At 51.9% G+C, this 21,547-nt stretch overlaps 1 protein-coding gene across 1 annotated transcript in view; it reads right to left on the bottom strand.

The window, feature by feature from the left end:
- CRTAC1 (cartilage acidic protein 1) overlaps positions 1 to 21,547 on the bottom strand; it is a 132,744-nt gene that overhangs the window by 2,358 nt on the left and 108,839 nt on the right. The window contains exons 7-13 of the mRNA XM_033129768.1: positions 20,069 to 20,214; positions 17,269 to 17,405; positions 13,570 to 13,652; positions 12,617 to 12,717; positions 11,992 to 12,160; positions 2,197 to 2,342; positions 811 to 853 (exon numbers count right to left, since the gene is read on the bottom strand). Of these exons, the coding sequence (XP_032985659.1) occupies positions 811 to 853; positions 2,197 to 2,342; positions 11,992 to 12,160; positions 12,617 to 12,717; positions 13,570 to 13,652; positions 17,269 to 17,405; positions 20,069 to 20,214 (825 nt within the window). The remainder of the gene's footprint in view (positions 1 to 810; positions 854 to 2,196; positions 2,343 to 11,991; positions 12,161 to 12,616; positions 12,718 to 13,569; positions 13,653 to 17,268; positions 17,406 to 20,068; positions 20,215 to 21,547) is intronic.

Genomic DNA, 21,547 nt, shown 5'->3' with positions numbered 1-21,547 from the left:
TGTTTGCTCTTGTGTTCCAGTAGCAAACCCATTTGCCTGGGGCGAATGATGAACGTCTGCTGAGTGGGCTTGGGAAGAATGGTGCTGAGGTGCAAAGGCAGGAAACATCTTTGACCTGACCCCTCACTGCCGGTCACTGGGATAGAAGACATTGGGTGGAGGGCCTCTAGGCTGCCCCTTGCCCACTCCCGGCCCATGGGGGACTTTCAGAAGGTCATTGGACCCTCCCAGAGCTGCTGCCCAGGTGGTGCTACAGCTACCCGGCCCTCAGTACTGCCCAAGGCTGCAATCTCCTTTTTATATTGAGACCACATTCCACACCGTGGTTTGCTCCAATGCCCCTGGCAATGCCCACCCATGCCTGCCCGGCCCCTTGCTTGCTGCTCCATGGGCTGGCCCGGCTGAAGCCGTCGGTTCTCCATGGGGAACACTCTCCATGGGTGCCCACCCCAGCCACCACAGCCCCCAGTAGCCAGGCCTCCCTGAGAACACTGTACAGGCAGTTGTGTGTCTCATGTCCATACTCACTCTCTCTGTATTCATGGCAGGGAAGCACACTACCAACTCCCGGAACTGTGGTTATTCAGCTTGCTGGTGGTTATTCAGCTTGCTGGTCGCTAGTATCACTCCCTCCTTAGTGAGTCATAGGTGGTTGTCTTGGCCTCTGGAGCCCCCAGGGACAAACAACACAGACCCCTCCCCACTTGTCCTCCCCTTTTCTGTAACTTGAGCTTTGCCAGAGCTCAGGCTGACATTTCCCAGGGACATTCTGGCCTCTGCCCCATCCGCCAGTGCCTACAGGCAACTCACCCATGCAATGGCCATTTTCCTGCTGGGAGAATCCTTGGCCGCACTACAAGATGGGCAGAAGCAGAGACACTAGTGAGTTGAGAAAATCCTGTCTCACGACCCTCCTAGTCACAGCCACAGAGCAGCCGTCACCCTGACCACAGAAGGAGGGGTGCCCTTAGCTCTGGGCTCGGGGGAGACTCTCCCTGCCAGGACACCTTCCCTTGCAGTGAGACTAGGAGATTGGGGGGAAGGCCAAGAACAGATTCGGTTCCAACTCCTGCTCATTTCCTCCACGTGGGACCCACACGTCTGAGCTGGGACAGACACTGGCCCTCCGGTGGCATCGCCCATGAGCTAGGCTGGGTCTCACTTAAGGCAAAATGTAATGAGGGGGAGGAGAAGCCTTTTGAGGTGTCTGCTCCCTCCCCACACCCTCTGTTCTAAGAACCTTCCCCACACGCAGGGGTGGGTGCCTGCAAGCCAGACTATTCTCCACCTCACTGGGCAGCGCTGACTGGATGTGCAGGGAACATCCCAGCAGGGGCGTGAATCAAAGGCATTGTGGCTAGAATTTGAACTAATTGAGGCTGAGAAAGATTTTAGAAACCTGGTCATGCCAGGCTATGTCTATAGGGGGTCTCGGGGACGAGTGTAATAAGGAAGGGCAGGGGGACTCGCAACAGAACACTTTGAACAAGACAGAAAATGTCAACTGTCTGTAGTGATGAACGATGGGGGCTGGTGGGGATTATTGGGGAAGGATCCTCCCTACCCCCAAACCAGTGCCCTAATGACAAAGGTCCTTGAGCTCCTGGAGCTGAGGCCACCAAACTGCCATGGTTCCTGCTCATCCTAAGCTTTCCCTTGGGTTTTGTAAGCTCCCCCAGAAGCCTCGTTATAAGTTCTCTCTTCTGTGTGAATTTAAATAGGTTCCTATTATTTGCAACGAAGTGATACCCATCAGAGTCAGAATCTAGAACTCTTCCTCTAAGAGCCCCCAGAGGCCCTGACCCACCCTCAGAAACAAGAGGAGCCCTTGTCAGAGACTTGGAAAGAGTTGGGAGGGAAGCAGGTAACCTGGGATCAATTCTTAACTCTGCTCACAACTGGCTGTGCAAACTTGGTGACTTCTCGCTCTTGGCCTCAGTTTTCCTCCTCTGTTGAATGGGTGCAAAAATACTTGCCCTGCCAACACCCCTGGATTTCTAGGAGGAATAGAAGAGATATGGGTGTGGTATTGTTGTGCAAACTACAAATGGTGGGATCATTAAGAAGCCTGTCCTTTGCTAAGATTTCTCTATCCTTCTAGAGGCGGAGTATGCAGATTCCGAGGAATCCAGCTTCAGCCCAGGGTGTTGTGGGTGGGGCCTGTTTTCTGCACTGAGGCCCAGGTGCCTTTCTCACCTCCAGCGGGGCTGGGTCCTCACGTCTGTCCTCATCTCGGGGGTAGGGGATCTCCAGCACCGAGTTCATCTCCGCGCTGGCCACGCTCCGGCTTGCCATCTTGCCATCGGGCCACGTGACCTCCACACTGCTGGCTTCATCCTTTCCTGTGGGTGGGAAGGAGAAATGGTCAGCAGCAGAGAAGAGTGGGGAGAGGGTTTCTCAGCAAAAGCATCATCATTCATTGATTCATTCCTTTAATAAGAAAACATGAATTGAGCACTGCTCCCAGTGCTGGGGAAATCGTGAACATGGCCGATGAGGTCCCCCTCCTTCAGGACAACACCGCCCCATGGAACTCTGTGCAATGATGGATGGCAATGTTCTCCATCTGTGCTGCCTGATAGGGTAGCCCTTCGCCCAGGTGGCTGTGCAGCACCTGTGGTGGGACCAGTGTAGTAAGGAACTGAAGTTTAAATTCTATTTCATTTTAATTACGTTATATTGAAATAGCCACACATGGCTAGCAGCTGCCATATTGGGCAGCACAGCTCTGGAGCCTACATTCTAGTGGATAAGCCAGTCAGCAGGAGGCAGTTTTGGGGGAGAGGGTAAAGCCTGGTGGTCAGCAGGTTGACTGTGGAGTCCTGTTACCTGGTAGGTTGGAAAGAACATGGTGGGGGTGTGGGAGAAATCCCAGTTCTGCAGCTGGCTTGCTGTATGATCCTGAGCAGGTCATATTTATATTACATTTATATTGTTTATAGTCTGCTAGGGGCCAGGCTCTCTTTTGTCACTGGGAACACTCTTGTTTTTAGGGAGCTTCCACTCTAGTGGGGATAGACAGGCAAACACATGAACAAATAAATAATGTCAGATATTGACAAGTTCTATGAAGAAAACAAAAAATAGGGAAATAGAGTAAAAAAGAATTGAGGGTTGGCTGGAGGCCTTTTCTAGTCGGGGCCAGGCTCTTGGGGAAAAGGCATTTGAGCTGAGCTGTAAATAAAAGCCCAGGTGATGAAGAACCAGAAGGTAGAAAGCACAGGAAAAAGCCTGCTCTACGAAGTCGAGATGTTTACAAAAGCAGGAGGAGAAGCTCAGAGAATATTCCTGGTGAATCCATCCGCACACATTCATAAGGCAACACATTATATCATGGGCAGAAAACAAGCTGGAGAGATTTGTCAGGTGTTTAGGCATTGTCAAAGGCGGCCCCAGTTCCCTGCTTAAGGGAGCAGGCCTGTCACTGTGGCAAGGTCAGGCTAATGGTGATGGATTGGGGTGGGGAGGAGGGGGGCTGGGCCTCACCTGCAGACAGAGGCTGTTCTCCTAAGTCAGTCACCTGGGGAACGGGGCAATGCTTAGCAGAGTGGGCACGAGGGTACAGCCCTCTCTTATCACCACCCGGGCTGACCAGATGTGGGTCGGGTGCCCAGGGATCCACACACACAAATACTGTCCCAAGTATCATCGTTCGTGGGCTGAACAGATAACGTGTCACCCACACGGATGTGCTACTTTTGGTCATTCTTGTCCATCCATGGATTTTACAGTGAGATACTGTGGCGATGGAGGGTAGTTTGGGAAACATTTTCATGTAGAAAAAAAGGGTTCCCATGGTTTACAAAAGGCTTGGAAGCCACTTCCAGACTTGGCGGAGAATCCACGTGTGACTGCTGTGCAGAGGTGGCTCTGGGGGTGGGGCTGAGACAGCATGGTGGGGGAGGACACAGCTGCATCTTTCTCCTCCCATCCCAGCCTCCTTGGAAGGTTCCAGGCTTACTGCTGCTGTGCTGAGCGTTAATGAGGGCAGGGACCAGCTGCCACACTCACAAGGTGTCAAAGGTGAGCAGCCCCTCCTCCGTGGAGCTCCCACAGGGAGCAGGGGCTCCCCCACCTGCTGCGCCTTCTCTTCCCACAGACTCTCCCTCCCAGGCCTGACCTTACTCGTTCTGGGGTTTGCTTTATTTAATCAGAACATTTCTCATAACCCCTTATTCCCCCCTCCCTCTTTCTATAATAATTCCTTTTTGGTGTTTTTTTCGATTTGTGTGTCGCTCCATTTTTTCTGTTTTGAAGTAGTTCCTTAAGGTTCAAGAGATTTGGCATTTTTAGGGTGTACAGTGCCCAAATTAAGTGGCATGTGAAAAAGTAAACATTTTTCCATTAAAAAAAGGAAACAAAGAGAAGCAACTGTTTCTCACCTAAGCCAACAGCACAGCTCCATGAATACATTTTCCAGCCTGACTGAAGTGCCACAAATAACTCAGAAGAGTCGCCGAATATTCATAGACAATTACAGATTTATATCCTGTATTCCTGACTGGTTCTGAGCCCTGCTTCCTCCCTTCAACCAGACCCAGGGAGCAGCCAGGGCTATGAAATAAGTGAGCTAAAGGGAGCACATCTCAGGAGGACTCCCTCCTCCTCCCTTGATTATTTTGCTGACTTGGGTACCCTCTTGGGGGCCTCGGTATCCTCATCTGTAAGATGGAGGTGTGACCTAGAGCTCTGGCACCCTGGAAAGGACAGTCCTTCTTCCCTGGAATGTCCCTCCTGCCCCAGGAGATTCTCACCATCATCTCTTAGTAGTGGGGGCGCCCTGCAGTTCCCAAAGGGTTTCCACTTCTTGGCACTACTACTAGAGAATATGGACCCCAAATTGTACCAGGTGACCCTTGGTGTTAGCTCACTGGATCCTCACAGCAGCTCCATAAGGAAGGTAGCTTTATAATTTCCAGTTTTGAGTTGAGGAAGCTGAGACTTGGAGAGTTGAAGTGAACTGCCCACAGTTACCCAGCTAGGGAACGTCTGATCCCAAAGCCTGTGTCTGCTATACCCTGTTCTACTGGCCACCCCACTGCCCTCCTAGGCCACCACAGGATGAGCATCGGGCAGGGGTCTGGGATTCAGCAGGAAGGAGACAGACCCAGGCCCCATCCTGCGGGAGCTGAGTCGGGTAGGGGTTGCACACAGCGGTTATATTGTAATATACTCTGGGGAAGTGCAGCCATAGCATTGGTAGTACTTGGCGAGGGAGAAGCAGGTGTTAAAAGTCATTTCATTTGGGTGTTGCAGGAAGAGGAAGAGTTTGTGAGGCAGAGTAGGGAAGGAAGGAGCATACCGGGTGGAGCGTGCAGCATGGGCAAAGAAAGGCATCGAGGTGTGAAGGGGGGCCTGTGTGTTTGAAGGTCAGGGGAAGCAAAGTGTGAGAATGTATATTAGGTGGGGTGGGTGGGAGAGGGTCTTTGAAGCCTGAGCATGTGTGGTGGACTTGAACCCTCCCAACCACTCTGCAAAGTGGGCGTTTTACCCCCACGCTCCAGGTGTAAACGTTGAGGCTTGGCGAGGTGAAGTGATTTGCAGGTATCTGAGCTAGGACTGGAACCCGGGCTCCAGCTTCCAGGCCCGGCTGTTCCCTCTGCTCCGGGCGTCTCAAGTCTTCACGCAGCCCCCGCACAGCCAGGGCTCCCAGACACTGCACAGGGCAGCCTTGAAGTGGCCTGTCTGCCAGGCCTGTGGGTCTGTGACCAGAGGTGGCCCCATTCACCAGACACGGCCCTGAGGTCAAGAGCAGCAGGGAGTCGCCTCCGGCCACTTTTAAAGGACAAAGGCCAAGGAGGCACAGCGAATTGCGCTTTTTCAGAAGAATTACAAGCAAAACAGATGGTGGGAATGCAGTTGGTGGAATTTTTTACACTTTAATAAAGCAATTTTCATGTGGGCCACTGAATTTTCTTTCCCTAAATGAGCACCGGCTGGCTTGGAGGCAGCTCTGAATCACTTGCAAACAACTAGCTGAAAGGAAGGCAATTGTGTGTGTGAGCGGGGCAGGTGGGGTACCCTTAATGCCTGGGGTGGGCTGGCTGAGAGAGGGACCTCTAGTGGAGGCTGGTGGGGCAAGTAGATGACTGGTGCTTGTTTTCATTTTCTGGGGTTCGTGGAGCTGCCTCAGCCCTCTGCTAGCTAGGAAAACAAAGACCTAGGGTGTGGGATACGCGGGGGCTGGGTGTGGGTTCAGAGCACTCAGGGGGTAGCAGGGCACTCAATGATGGCTGTGAGCACAACGGCTTATTTAGGAGCCTGGTGTGCCATATGCACCAGCAGGAGCAGGGAAAGGCCTGGGCAGGGTGGAGGGGTGGAGGAAGAAGGCCAGGGGTTCCACTGAGCATGGGTGGCTAAAGCGGGGGCTGACGCCTGCAGAAGGGATGGTTCCACAGGATAAAGCTGAGAGCACCCTGCACAACAGTGTGGGCCCTCTGGAAACCCCCCGGGCAATGAAACATCCAGCGAGGTCCCTGAGTTTTTATTGTGTGCTGCCTGCCACACAGCCCAGACCCTCCAGAGTCGGGAGTAAGGGTCTGAGAAGCTGAGTCCTCTCAGCACAGCTCAGGGCTGACTGAGCAAGGGGCCTCCAGCTCTAGCCAGGGCAGAGATGAGCCAGATGTGATTGGGTAAAGGAAGTGCCCAGGAGGCTGGATGCTGAGAGGCTCACGTGTGCATTCACATACAGGTGCACACGCTCACCACACCTTGCTGCAAAGTCAGGAGGAGGCACGGTGATTCATGGAGGGAGGAGGGAAGCAGGGTCAGTTGGGATAAGCAGGAGCGTTGTGGGTGCTGGAAGGGGCGCTTCCTGCAGCCTTCTCCCCTTCAGAGACCTGCCTCCAGCTCGGACTTGTGCCCCACACCTCCTTCTCAGTAATTTGGACCTTCAAGGCAGGTCTTTCTTGCATTCATGTTCTGGACATGCCCTTTCTCCCTTCAAACACCACAAAACAAACTGCTCAGGGTTGGAAGCCATCGAACTGTCAATAAGGGATTTGCTAGATAAATTATGCATGCTGCCACAAAAATGAAATACTGTGCAGCAAAACATTAAAAATAGAGCTGCCATACGATCCAGCAATTCCACTTCTGGGTGTTTATCCGAAGAAAACAAAAACACTAATTTGAAAAGATATATGCACCCCTATGTTCATTGCAACATGACTAGTAATAGCCAAGATATGGAAGTTACCTAGATGTCCACTGATAGACGGATACAGAAGGTATTACACACACACACACACACACACACGCACACACACACACACACAGAGGGTGCCAAAAAAATGTATACACATTTTAAGAAAGGAAAAAGCTGTATTACAATTGTAATACTCAATATTTACTAACAACAAAAGATGAATACAAGTCATGTGTATACATTTTTTGGGCACCCCCCCCCCCGGTAGATATAACAAAAAGAAAATTTCACCAAAAAAGAATACAGTGTATAATATACATGACATACAAAGTATGTGTTAATTGACTATTTATATTATCCATAAAGCTTCTGGTCAACAACAGGCTAAAAAAAAAAAAAAAAGAAGTACTGTGTGGCACTAAGGGAAAACAAAGGATCTGTGCCTAGACTTGGAATGATGCCCAGGGTCACAGGATTCTCCATAGGAGAAAACAGCCAGTTTGGGAATAATAGGAACAGTATAATCATTTTTGTTCAGAGAAATCCTAAGGAGTGTTTATCTATAAATGTGCTCCTATGTATGTTGCATGTAGTAAAACATATCAAAAAGCATGGAACTGGCAACAGGCCGCCCCGGACCACTGCATTTAAAATTGCTTCCTGCCCTTTCGCCTTCACCTCTCTTACTCTGTTATGCATTTTCTTTTTTCATCTTCACATCTTCCAATACTTTATATATTTATCTAGTTATTATGTTTCTTATGTATTATATGTTTCTCCTCCTTCCACAAGAATGTAAGACCACCCATGGGAAGGAGAGTGAAGGGAGACATGTTTACTTTTTGACTTAATATTCTATACATAGTGGTGAGGTTATAGGTTATTTTTACTTTCTTTTTATGATATTTTCTAATTTTCCTATAATCCGTATATATTATTCTTACAACCAGAAAAAAAACAAAAACCAAACAAACAAACAAAAAGACTTCTCAGGACCATTGTAAGCGCTGCTCTCCCTGCAGGGTCCCTGGTGCCAGGACACTGTCCCTGCTAGTGGCCCTGGGGCTCCTCTGTAGTCCTGCCCTCGCACAGCAAAGCCTGGCTTTGGCTTTCCAGGTTCTGCAGAACCCCCTCCCTCCACCTGCTCTTTCCGCCTGGCTCTGGGTGTCCCCGACCGTTTGGACCTGGCCTCCCTTTCCAGACTCTGCTCCCACCAGACCATTCCCATTCTGTGAACACGCTGAACACCCTCGTCTCTGGGCCTTTGTTCAAGCCAGCACAGCCCCTGGAATGCTCTCCTCTGTCCCCATCCACGCCTTCCAAATTTCTACCATCCTCTAGATCCAGCTCTAGGCCCCGTTCCTCGGGAGAGCTGCCCAGAGAAGAACTAATTTCTCCCGCCCCGGTCTTCTCATGGCCACTGGAACAATATGATGACACATCAAATCTGCCGTGTACCTGCGTTCCTGTGTCCATCTGCCTCTTACAGGACTGTGAGCCTGGAGGGCAGGGAGCCTTTCTTCTTTGTCTCTTCTGTCTCTTTACACATCTCTGAGTCTCTTGGTTGCCCCCAGACCCTGTCTCAGTCTGTCTCCACCCTGTTCTCTTTTCTCACCCCTTCCTTCCACCCAGCCTTCTCCACCGGCTCCCTCTCTTCTGCCCCATTCAAGCCCCTCCATCAATCAGGAAGGCCTGTGCTATGCTTGACCCATGAAGGGGATCCCTCTGGATGCGTGGGCTTTGGAGCTGCAGGGATAGAGTCTGCTTGCCTCTCGCTGTGTCCCAGGCTGCTGGCCCCGCTGCCTGCTGAGCTGCCTTGGGAGGTGGGGGGAGGTCTCACTGCCAGGCCCAAGGCTGACCCACAGGGCCCGTCCCCAGGAACAGCCTTCCTTCAGTGCCTCTCTGGGAGTGGAGCCTGGCAACAGAGAAAAGGAGTCTGCAGGGTGACCCGTGGAGCAGTTTGAGCCAGAGTTCACACCCAGAATAAATCCCATGGCCTTGTGAAATGCGAGGATTGGCAATCAGGAGGGGCTCCCAGCTAGGTGCAGCACCCATAGTCCTGAGCGTGGGCGGCAGACAGTCATGAACAGGCCCAAGAGGGTCCCCACGAGCCCATCAAATGACCTGGCTGAGGCCGTCCAGGTGAAGAGCAGGTCTATGCTCTTGGCAGGGCAGATACTGGCTGGAGCAGAGACTCCGTGAGGCCCATAATACACATCTTAGAATAGTGGAGGTGGCCCCGGGATGTGGGAAGGAGGACCCAGCCCAGTCCTAGTCTCACCAATGATTTGCTATGTGCGTCTCAGTTTCCTTATCTATATAATGGGCTGAGGGCTGATGTCCAGCTAGATAGTGGGATGAACATCCCACCTATGATTCCATGGCAGTCACTTTGGTGCTTGGATGGCCTCACCTGGGTCACCAGGTAACTGAGGGGATGTGGATGTTGAAGAAGAAAGAGGTAGAGCAGGAGGACCTTGGTTGGCTTGACACAGAGCAGCTATGGGAGGACAAGCAGTCAAGTCACAAGGGTCAAGAACTCAGACTGAGGGGTCCAAGAAGTCAGGGTCAAAATCTAGCCCTCCCTACTTTCTGTGGGTGTGATTTGGGCAGGGTGCTTAACCTCAGCCTCAGTTTCCTGACCTAGGAAATGGGGGTTATGACTCATCCTGTTGCGGTGAGAACTGAATGAGGTATTTTATGCAAAGCACTTAGCCTAGTGCCTGGCATACACGTATACTAAGTGCTCGATTCATGTCGGCTACCGCTGTTCTGCAGAAGCCGCTATGTATTTAAAAGTCATCTTGTACTTTTAGGACCAGCATAACAAATGGCTGCCTTAAAGTGATAAACATCCCATTCGCAGGCCAGTCCATCCAGGGTGAAATAGCCCAAGAACGTGCTCATATAACTGGGCCTTAGGCCCCCTAAATATTTATGCTTCTTTTTTCAGACTGCATAAAAATTATGTGTTTCCTATAAAAATTGGAAAACACACATAAAAAACATATGGAAGAAAATAAAAATCACAGACTCAGGCAGGTCTGGATTTGAATCCCATCTCTGCTATTTACCTATTCTGTGATCTTGGGCAGGTTTCTTAATGGTTTGATCCTCAGTTTTCCCATTTGTAATATGGGGATAAATAATACCCATCTCACAAGGTAGTCATGAGGATGGCACGGCTATAAAAAGAAAAGTGCCACTGTGCCTGGGATAAGTCAGAGTTACCATATTAATCCAGCCACTCAGAGAATCGCTGTTCACACTTTTTGTCCTTTCTTTCTGTTTTTTCTATGCACATATGATGTGTGTATAATGTTAACATATATATATATATATATATATATATATATATATATTTATTAATTTGAGACCATGTTGCATATTCTTTTTACGTTAACATGATATCACCTCATGGCGCTAACACGTGGGGGAGGGTATCTGATTTCGAACCCACGTATATTTGACTCAAACGCTTTCTTAACCATTGTGTTTTAATAAAGACACTCTTGGCTCCCCCTAGTGGTTCTCAACACTTCTTCCCATTATTGCCCCTCCTCCTCAAGAAGTCTTCTTAGAATTTTATGTCCCTCATTCCCTCCCCCAATGCATTTCTTTAAAAACTGTTTTATTTTGAAATAATTATAGATCTACAGGAAGTTGCCAAGTACAGGGAGCACCTGCGTACCTTTTATCTGGCTTCCCTTGATGGTGACATCTTCTGTAACCATAGCACAATGTCAAAACCAGGAAATGGACATGGGTATAAGGAGTGTGGGTAGAGCTGCGTCATTTTATCACATGCAGATTCGTGCAACCACCACCACAATCAAGGTATAGAACTGCTCCAACACCACCAAGATGTCCCTCGGGCTCTCCCTTTATGGTCACACTCACCCCTCCCCTTTTCAGTTTCTAACCCCCAGCAACCACTGATCTATGTTCCATCTTTACAATTTTGTCATTTCAAGAATGTTGTATAAATGGAATCAACAGCATGTGACTTTTTGAGATTGGACTTTTTTTTCCCCACTCACCGTAATGCCCTTGAGAACTATCCAGGTTGTTGTGTGTGTCAATAGTTCATTCCTTTTTATTGCTGAGTAATAGTCCATGGTGTGGATGGACCACAGTTTGTTGAACCATTAACCTGTTGAAGGACATCTAGGTTGTTTCCAGTTTGGGCTATTACAGATAAAGCTGCTATGAACAATCTCGTAGAGATTTTTATGTGAACATAAGTTTTCATTCATCTGGGATAAATGCCCAGGAGTGCAATTGCTGGGTCTGAGAGTAGTTGTATGTTTAGTGATTTTGTTTTTAAAAGAAACTGCCAAACTGTTTTCTAGAGTAGCTGTACTGGTTTACATTTCACCCAGCAATGTATGAGACATCCAGTTTCTCTGCATCTTTGCCAGTATTTGCCATTGTCACCAGGGGTTTGGTGAGACACTTTAATCACTGAGCCAACTCCCAAGAGGCAAGGGAAAGGGCTAAGTTGGCTGAGTTTGGTGCAGGCCAATGTTTGAAGAACAAGGCCACAGCCTGGACAAATGGAGGATTAAATACGCTGACCCCAAAATAAGCTAAGTTGACAGAGGCACTGGGGTGGGGACCTCCGTGAGGGATGGGGCATGAAAACCTCCCTCCTGAGCTCAGGTTCATCTCACAGCAGGGTTGCCTCAATACCTGAAGTGCGTCTTGGCTGTTATGGTAACATGATACCTGGAAGATGCTCAGGTTGTGAGTTCTGCATCACTCGGCATGAGGCAGGATGTAGTTTCAGGACCTACTGTTCTGTCAACGGCTCTTTGCCCACCCCCTTCCTGGCCCTAACTCACCCAAGCCAAAGTGTGCCACGGGCTCCATCTCACACAGGTAGCCTGAGCCCCCATCTATGATCCTCAGGTGGGCCCCGCTCTTCTTGGTGTAGAGCACGACCTTTGCCCCCCTGGCGAAGGCTCCAAACTGGGTCCTTGGCACCACTCGCAGCCAGTTATTGCTGAAGCCCTGTCGGGAGGGAGGAAGGCAGGCCGCGCATCAGTGGGGTGGGCAGGCGGAGCAGGGTTGGAGGGTAAGAGAGGGAGAGAGGGAGAAAGAGAAGGACAAGAAAAGGGGCAGAGCAAAGAGAGAGGAAGAGGAGGAAGCTGGCAGGGCAAAAGAGCAATGCAGATAGCAATGGCTCAAGTTTGGAAAGAGTTACTGGAAAAGAGGAGGGAAAGGCAATGGACTCAGGAAAACCCGTTTTTGGAGGAGCAGTGCCAGTGGAAGGCAGATGGGCGGAGAGCTGCTCCCTGGAGGCAGCCCTTCTGGGAGATTTACTGTGCTGCTGGGAATTGTTTGCCTCCTCCAGGCCCCAGGACATCCATTTCCTGTCATGTATCCCTGGCTCGCCTGCCCTTGTCCACCCGAGGCCCAGGGGAGCACGTGAGGCTGGGCTCCGTGGGTCCCGAGGTCTGTGCACACCTGATTCCCCCGGAAGACAGACAGCGGCTGAGCCATGGACTCTCCGTGCGACAAGATGAGGTCCAGCATCCCGTCTCCATCGAAGTCTGTCACCACACCCCCTGCAATAACGCAGATTGCACTCTGGGCATCGGCCAGGAGCCCCACAGGGAGGGGGGCTCCCGACCAGCGCCATGTCCACAGCGTTTCGTTGGGGAGGTACCAGGGCAGGAAGGCTGGGGCTAGATGCCTGGATCCTCTCCCTTCTAGTAGCCGGCTCGGGATAGGAATTCAGGGAGGAGGGGCTCCCTTTTCTTCCCCTGGACTTTGGCATGGAGAGGGTCGGTGGGAATGACCTCAACCACAAGGACGTCTTTCCATCATACATGCCTTCTATATCTGTAGGCTTTTGGTCCATCTATTAAGTGTTTCCACGTACATAGTCTTCTTAGTGTCCTCACTACATTTCAAAGAGGTGAGGAAGACGGAGGCAATTATCCCCATTTTACGAATGTGGAGAACAAGACCCAGAAGGTAAAGTAACTTTTCTAAGACTACCAGCGAGGTAATGGCAGAACTGGGTCTTGGGACTCCTAATCCAGTGATCTTTCTTTGATACCAGGCTGAGTGCCAAGAGGGGAGGAGTCAGACTTCAGGACGCCGAGCCCCTCCTTTCCATCTCCCCCAGGCAAGGTATCACCAAAGCACTGCCCATGGATTCCTGGGCCCCCGCCCCAGTCACGCTGGGTCTAAGAGAATGGACCAGCCCCTCCTTTGCTTCCAGCCTGGCACTCTCAGGTGCTCGTCCTTCTCCACTCTCACCCCTGTTCTAGGGTCTCAGCCCTCAGAGTGGCAGAAACAGGAGGAGCCTTGCAGCGGGTGGGGGGTTGGCTGCCCCATCCTTCCCGCCTGCACCCAGGGGACGGGCAGCATGCTGAGACAGGAGTTCAGGCCAAGCCCTCAGGTGCCCTCACCTGTGCCCCGGCCCTCAGGCTCCAGGGCATCACCAGGATTGAGCTCCTCGATGAGGGGGTCACCGTGTTCTCTGCGGATGACGCTGTAGGAGATGAGATAGGCGGTTCCTGGATGAGGAATGTGCCGGCCACGCCCAAGTGGGCACCTGAACCTAGAGGCCTCCTCCCTCCATACATTCTCTGTCCCCTGAGCATCCCAGGTCCCACTGTGCATGGGCTGCCATCTGGATGCCTACAGAGCCACTCTGCTCACAGATCCTGTCTCTACCCTGCCTGTTTTCTTCTTGGGTTTTAATTTACGTTGGTAAACATTGATTTTTCCTTCTCTAATGGATGAATTGTAGACAGCCTAGGGAAGGGCAGTTGATGGATGGAGAAAGGACAGGGACACAGCTACCTCCAACTAACCTTCACTTTCCTTCAAGTGGCCCTGAGTTTCCAAGTTCTGGATGGTACCCAGGATTCAAACCCTACTCCCATGCTACCTCCTCCAGCTCTCCCTGGTCACCCTGTAGAGGCGATGCTTTTCTGCTCTGCCTTACCACTTTCTGCCTTGTGTTAAAGCTTTGTATGAAGGCATCTGTCTTCCCAGTTAGACTGTGCACTCTTTGCAGGCTGGGACCATGTATTATTCATCTTTGCATCTCCCACAGCCTCTAACATAGTGCCCGGCTCCCAGAGAGTTCCAAGCACATGTCTGTGGGACGCATGGATGAATTCCAGGGGCAGAAGGGAGGAAAGGGGTTCTGTCTATTTTGAATTCGGAATTGCAGTCATACATGCTTCAGAAAAGCCCACTGTGAAAGTCCTGCTCTTTCTCCACACTGAGCTGACTGCTGCTGATGACAATGAGCTTTCCTCTCTAATTTTTCTCACTCATTAGATCCTCACAGCCTTGGGTGCTCTGCCCTAGAAGTGCAGAGCAATGCCGGGGGTAAAACAGAGGGCCAGGGGGTCTGTATCACTCTCCCAACCACACTGCGGGTGACTGTTGTCCACTCAAATGTACAGAGGGCTGTGCATTCAGGAGGGGACCAGAGTCCCTTGAGCTGGAGCCTCTGGGGGCTGGATGGCAGAGTATCTGCAGGGTTGAGCAGATGCTTTCAGAGATGTCCTCCGTCTACACCGGGCATCTGTGCTGAGCACATCCACGTGTGCAGTCTGGGCAGCGGGCAATGTGCCTGGTTGCACTTGGCTGTGTGCACACCTGTTAGAAATGTGTATGCCTCAGCCTGCTACCACCCACAGTCCCTTTGACCACTCGTGTCCTGCAGACTCTGCCACAGCAGAGACACCCCTTTGATTCAGGTGACAATGCAGTTAAGGGTTCCTAAAGATAAAGCCCAGCAGTTCCACTGCATTTATATATTTGCTGAATCCGTTCTTATGCAGCCACTTCTGTGTGCCAGGCGTTGCATGGGGGCCTGTGGCTATGGCGTGTAACAGGACGGATGGAGCTCAGGGTCCACAACCACAGGGAATTTCACGCAGAGTGCTGATGGCCAAGAGGGAGAGTGGCGCTGAGAGGGGTGCAGGGTTGGGCAAGTTCATCCAGATTTGGGTGACCTAGGCAGGCTTCCTGGACGGGCCAACTAAGGTGAGATCAGCACAATGAGGATGAAGAGGGAGGAGAAAGGGTGTGGGCAGCATGAGGGTCCACGCCTGGCATAGCCCAGAACTGAAAGAAGTTGGAGGTGTCTGGTGCTTAGTTGTGAACAGGGAAGTAGAGAGCGAGGAGGCTGGGGACAAAACTGGTGGGCGTGCGATGTGTCAAAGAGAAGACTTCTAAAAGGCTTCAAGTGGAAGAGGGGTATGGCCAGATTTGCATTCTCAACTGCTTGTTCTGCAGGACTAGTCACAAGGAGACTGGCTGGAGGTGGGTGCAGGAATCTTCTAGAGAGAAACGGGGGTGGTGCAGGGCGGAGAGATGAGAGCAGGCCAGAGGCGTGTTTACATGGATAAGTGGTGTGACCATGCATATCCCGGCTGGCCTGAGAGAGACCTGTTGATGCCTGCTAACACCCTGCCATTACAATAGGGCCTTCTTGCATTTTTCTCATTCAGCATCCGGTGTGGGAAAAGCATTCCCTGATCACCAGGCTTCACTGAAGGGCTGGCCGAGTCAAGTACGCGGAGGCTTTGAGTCCCCAGTGCCTCCTACAAGGAGCCCACCATATTCCGTTCAGTGACAGGCACAGGTGGGGGCTAAACTTCCAGAGTCACCAACTGTGTGGGGGTCTCAGCTGCTGCTCAGGACCTAGCCATCTGCCACAGGGATGGCACAGCCACGTACCTGGGAAGTGGCTTCCACTGCTGCTGAGTGAAAGCAAACACACTAATGCATGGGGCGACCATGTGGTGACACTGTCCACGGACAGCCGTAGGCCAGTTGCCCTTGGGGGTGGCCCAGAGGGAGTGTGGGAGGTTTGACAGGGACTAGGCACGCAGGTGGACAAGGGGGTGCCTGGGGTCTTGGGTCACAGAGATGACAGTAGATTCCTCGGTGCTCAGGGGCCCTGGCGAGGGACACTTTATTAGCCAGGGAAAGAAAGCAGTGTCTCTGTTAACGAGCAATTGATCTTTTGCAATTAATCTGGAAGTTGTGAATAAGCTTTTTGCAAGGCACCTAATTAGTAAATCTGGTGCCTTGGGGGGTGATTAGATCCAGTCAGGATTGATGCTTTGTTAATAATTATATTTTAAACCGTTTTTAGTCACAGCTCTCACCTTTTATTAATAGTTGGGGCCCTCCTGGGGGAGGGGATGGGGACTTTGGGGCGCCCAGCAGGTGGTCTGGCCTATTTCCTGAATCCAAGGCCCCTGGCCCACCGGCCTCTCCTCACCTGGTCCTGAGCCCCATTAGCATGTTTTATATATCAGGAACGGGGACATCGCAGGACTCTTGAGGTTTGTTCTCCAACAGTGGTTCTCAAACTCTATCCCTGATGCCTAGTGCACTTGTTAAAAATAGAGATTCCAGGCCTCGCCCCCTGAGATTCTGATCCAGGAGATGGGGTGGGTCCTGGGATTCTACTTTAAGTACGCATTTGGGTGATTGTGACACCAACGGTGTCCATACTCCTCTTAGACAAGTGTTGCCTCTGAAAATCCAGCCCTTCTTCCCTACACACAAGGCTCAGAAACTTGCAGTATTCCTCCCATTCTGTAACTCCCTTTTCCTTATCCACCATGAATTGTCTCATCCAGCATTTTCTAAAGGATGTCTTGCAAAGCACCAATCCCCAGAGAAAAATCTTTGACAAAAATGGCCTGTGGTCAAATCTCTTTGGAATAATCTATCCACCTTTTGGAAAGTAAAAATCCTTGTGGTCCTGTTAAAGGCTCTGAGAAGTCCTGCAGTCAATAAACCTGCCTGTGTTTGCTTGACCCAGATGTACCTGAACAGATTCGATTCTGTAACCCTTTCTGTGGTAGTGTGGATTGCTATCTTGTGGAGTTTCGCTTCCAGCATCCTTTGGGCCTGTCCCTCTGCCATTATCCGCCCACCAACACCAGCGGGCCCGCTTTCCGCCCAGGATTCGCCTTCCGTCCCTACAGCCTCTTGCTTACTCTCTGTCCTTCCCTCCTCTCTGTTCCTCTATCAGGGGACCTTCCTCCATCTCAGCCCTTGGAACTCCCCATCTGAGCCCTCCGCCCTCCTCCCCGTCAAGGGGTCAGGAGCCAGGCTTGAGTGTCTACCGGAAGAGGCGGTTGGCGGAGGCGCTTCTGTGGGCGAAGTTGTTGAAGAAGATCTCTAGCTCCTGGTCGTTGTCAAAGTCCGCGGCGATGACCGTGCGGACAGGAGAGGGCATGGAGAACTTGGGCGAGGCGATGTCCTGGGAGGAGAGAGGGATGCGGGTCAGCAGATGGACACGTGGGAGAGTGTGAGTGGGTGGGAGGCCTCCTCCCACACGTGTGCGTGTGCGTGTGTGTGTGTGTGTGGGGGGGTGGGGGTGTACGCATGCCCCGAGCGCGCGCAAAGATGAAAGACAACCCGACTTCACATCTCTCTCACTTCCGACTTGGTCGGGGGCTGGGCTGTGTGTAGAACAACATGAACCTCAGGCTGTTTATAGGGGAACAAGGAGGCAAGAGGAACAGCCCCAATTCATGCCAGGGAAGCACTTGGCTGTTTCCAGTTGGGATCACATGTGGCCCTCCCATACAGCACTTGAAGAAGCACAGACATTAGCATTCCCATTTTACAGGTGAGGTAACTGAGTCCTGGAGGGGGAGGGGAATTGCCCATTGTCATAGCTATTGAGTAGGGCCATAGGCAGGGCTTCTAGCTCCAGATGCTAGGCTCTTTCTAGTATGTATCCTTTTCCCTCCCAAGTGAGAACTGGAAGCTGGCTGGACACAGGAAAGGGCTGGGCATTGAAATCCAGGCTTCTCTGCTGACTAGTTGTGTGATCTTAGGCAAGTTCTTTAACCCCAGACCTCACTTTCCTCCTCAGTGACACGGGGATGGTAATAGTGGTCCAGTCTGTGAGGACTGCATGTATGTAGAATGCTTGGCACAGAGTGGGCACGAGATAGATCACTGGCAATCTGTCTTGGCCTTGCCTCTGCTCTCAGCCTCATGGCAGGTGGCAGAGGCTACCTTTGGCAGTGTTTTGCTGCCTTTGTTACTTGATGTTGTTTCTTAAGAGTCTTTTGATTTTTTTTTTTCTTTTGAGACATTTGCTTTGGTGTGTGGTTGCAGTATCAGCTACACCTGTTCAGGGCTCGGGGGATGACCCAGACCCAGGATAGGCCAGTTGGGACTCCAAAGTGCTGACAGAGCCTTGGGGGACCTGGCAAAGGGTCCTAGGTGTGTGATTTGCCTTTGAACTAGGAGAGGGGTATAGGGCGACCTTTAGACCCTGGGAGGCTGTCTATATCCCAGGGCCTATGTGGAGTGGGCTGGGAAGGGCACAGTGGTTTTTCTGGGAGTGCCCCTCTGCCCTCAGCCTGGCCCTGCCTCTGGACCTCGTATGGCAGGCCCTCTCCATTGGCTGCAGGAATGAGCTGGCCTGGGAGAGCTGGTGCGCGGCCTGTCCTGGGGGGCCCCATCAGCGCAGTAATGAGGCTGATGAAGAGCGTGGACAACTGGCCAGGGAGGGTTGAGCAGGGCCTTAAGAGCTGGGGAACAGAGACCTCAGGATCTCTAACTCGTTAGTATTCTATTGATCCTGTAAAAATGGAAACCTACAAAGCTCCCATGGGGTTGCCCCAGTGGACGCCTGGTCTTCCAAGATAATGTATGTAAAGCGCTTAGTGAAGTTCCTGGCACATGGAAGGCACTTGATAAATGGGGCATCTGTTATTATTATTATTGCTCCTGTGAGCTCTGGGGATGGGCGATTGAGGAGGCTTAGCGGGGTCCCTCAGCCTCAGCACACGGACAGTGGGGCCGTCCTGTCCTTTGCTGTGGGGCGGTCCTACGCACTGCAGGCTATTTAGCAGCATCCCTGGCCTCTGCACACAAGATGCCAGTGTCACCCCCTCACCCATTTGTGACAACTAACAATGTCCCCAGACATTGTCCAATGTCTCGGGGTGGGGGCAAAATCACCGCTGTTGAGAACATGGGTTAGAACAGAAAGCTGAAGAAAGATGAAAAGCATCCAGGATCCCAGGATGAATGACCCCAAGTCCAGGGCATACCTCCTCCGCGCCCAGAGAGCCTGGCTCTCAAGCCTCTGCAAGGAGTGAGTGGCGAGGCTAGTGTGTGGGTGCCTACAGGGGAGGGCGTCACCCAGACAAAAGTTTCCTCAAGATTTCCCTGGGGTCATCAAAACTCAGGCCAGCGCTCCAACTTTCTCACTCCCTCAGGGTTTTGGGCAAGACCCAGGGACCTCCAGAACAATCCTGACTCTCTGAGGTCAGCTTCAATCATCCATTGCCCTCCTTGAGAAAGCCCCAAACTCAGGCTCGTGAGGCTAGTGGCACTTTCATTACTGTCACCAAATAGCCCCTGTGAAGAATTCTTGGCATCGTAGCCTATTGACAGCTCAGGGAGAGGGCTTGAGGTAACCTTGCCCACTATCTGCCATTTGTCCTTAGCGGGCAGCTGTTGAGTCTCTGGCCTCCACCTCCCTGACCCTCCGCCCCCTGCACCCTCGGCCTGATCCTCAATTTGAAAAGCTCAGGCCAGGGCTACAGGTCAGATTGTGTAGGAGCCACCAGGAGAAACACCCGCGTCCAGAGAATGAAGAGCCCCTCACAGGGCCTCTTGCCCTGCCCACCTTGGGGCTGCTGTCCCTCCTTGGCCACTGGCTCTTTCTGCTCCGGGCCACTGGCGATGTTGCAGCAGCCAAGGCTGAATCCATCGTTATCCCCCAGACGTTACCTTCCTCGTGGGCCCCCCACCCCCGCCTCCAGGCTCTGCGGAGCCACAAGCCCCTTCTCAGCCTGGTGGGATGCACAGGTGGGCTGTATCCCAGGACCTGCCAGGACCCATTAAGGTGCTGGGTAGAGGAAGGGAAGCGGGAAGGGAGGGACAGAACCTTCTTACCCGAAAGCGGACCTTCCCGTGGGCGCTCATCTGCAGATAGAGGCGGTGGGGGCCGTTCCAGTTGCCGTAGACAATGTCCACTTTACCGTCACGGTTGAAGTCGGCCAGGGCGACACCTCGTCCGTGCTGGTGGGGGTCGTCCACACCTGGGAGGAAAGGCAGCAGCCCTCAAGAAAGCGCCCCCTGCAGGCTCCGCAAACACTCAACCGGGAGCAACAAGGGAGTGTGACCCTTGAGCTGTCCCTGCGCTCTTGGGAGCAGATGGGGAGACACAGCTGCCATCTCAAAATGCCTCCATAGGGGTGGGAGGTGAGATAGCCATCGGTTGCAAAGGGAACCAGAGACTTGTCTTCAAACTGCATTTGCCCAGCAAGCAGATTCTTTTTACTCAGTTTTGGGGTAGCAGTGGGTGTGTTGGAGGGGAAACTGGTGCAAATTCTGGAGGACTGAAGCCCTCCCGAGCCACCTCACACTGTTGCTGGGACACATGTGATAAGTTGGTCATCACTCGTTTGTTTAAATCTCTCAGTGGCTCCCCAGTGCTGTGAGTCAAGTTTAAATTCCCGCCTTGGGAGCACGACACCCCTGCCTACCTTATCTGGTCTTTATCTGGTATCACTCTCCCTTTTACTCATTAAGCACTGGCCACCTCATGTTCCTTTCATTCCTCAAATGAACCAAGTTCCTTCCAGCTTCTGGGCCTTTGCTCCAGCTGGTCTCTCCTCTTGGAATGCTCTTTCCCCGGCTCTTGGTTCCCAGGCTCCTTATTTTTCTACTGCTCTCGCTACAATGTCACCTCCTCAGGGAAGACTTCCCGGATCACTCCCATGAAAACATCCCCTCCCACCCACCCTGTTATTCACTCAGACAGCACCCCCATTCTTTCCCTCCATCGTGCAGCTCACACGCACAATTATGTTCCTTTGGGGTTCACTTGCTTAGGGTCCGGTTTTCCTACCAGACCTTAGGTTCCATAAGGTCAGGGACTGTCTTCTTAATCACCTGTCTCTGTTCACAGAGCATCTAGGCTGTGGTGACCTCGTAGTTTTCAGTAAATAGTTACTGAATAAATAAACAGACATAAATAATTTACCAGAAGGCAAATGGGGACATTAGTGACAGCAGAGGAAATACCATACCATGACAGAGAAACCCACAGCGTGCCTTGTGAGATGTGGGAAGGGAAGCTTGTGTATCCGATGTCACCTGCTCATGCTGTCCCTGCATTTGCCAGTGGCCAGTGGGACTGAGCTGATCCTGGGGGAGGATGGAGGGTGGCTTTGCCCAGAGGGATGGGCTGACTCCCTGTCTGCCCAAGGCAGACGCATTCCCTCGGGCCAAGCATGGAGCTGAGAGGCAGTGGATGCAGCTCTAAACACCCACGCTGGCTCTTTCGGAGGACAAACCACTGTTGGTCATCAGGCTCTCAGAGATGGTAGGCGACAGGACAGTATAATAGGGGTTGGGGATCCCAGACCT

Source organism: Rhinolophus ferrumequinum, chromosome 16 (assembly GCF_004115265.2).
Source record: "Rhinolophus ferrumequinum isolate MPI-CBG mRhiFer1 chromosome 16, mRhiFer1_v1.p, whole genome shotgun sequence".
NCBI classification, from domain to species: domain Eukaryota; kingdom Metazoa; phylum Chordata; class Mammalia; order Chiroptera; family Rhinolophidae; genus Rhinolophus; species Rhinolophus ferrumequinum.
This window is presented reverse-complemented; position numbering and strand designations above follow the sequence as displayed.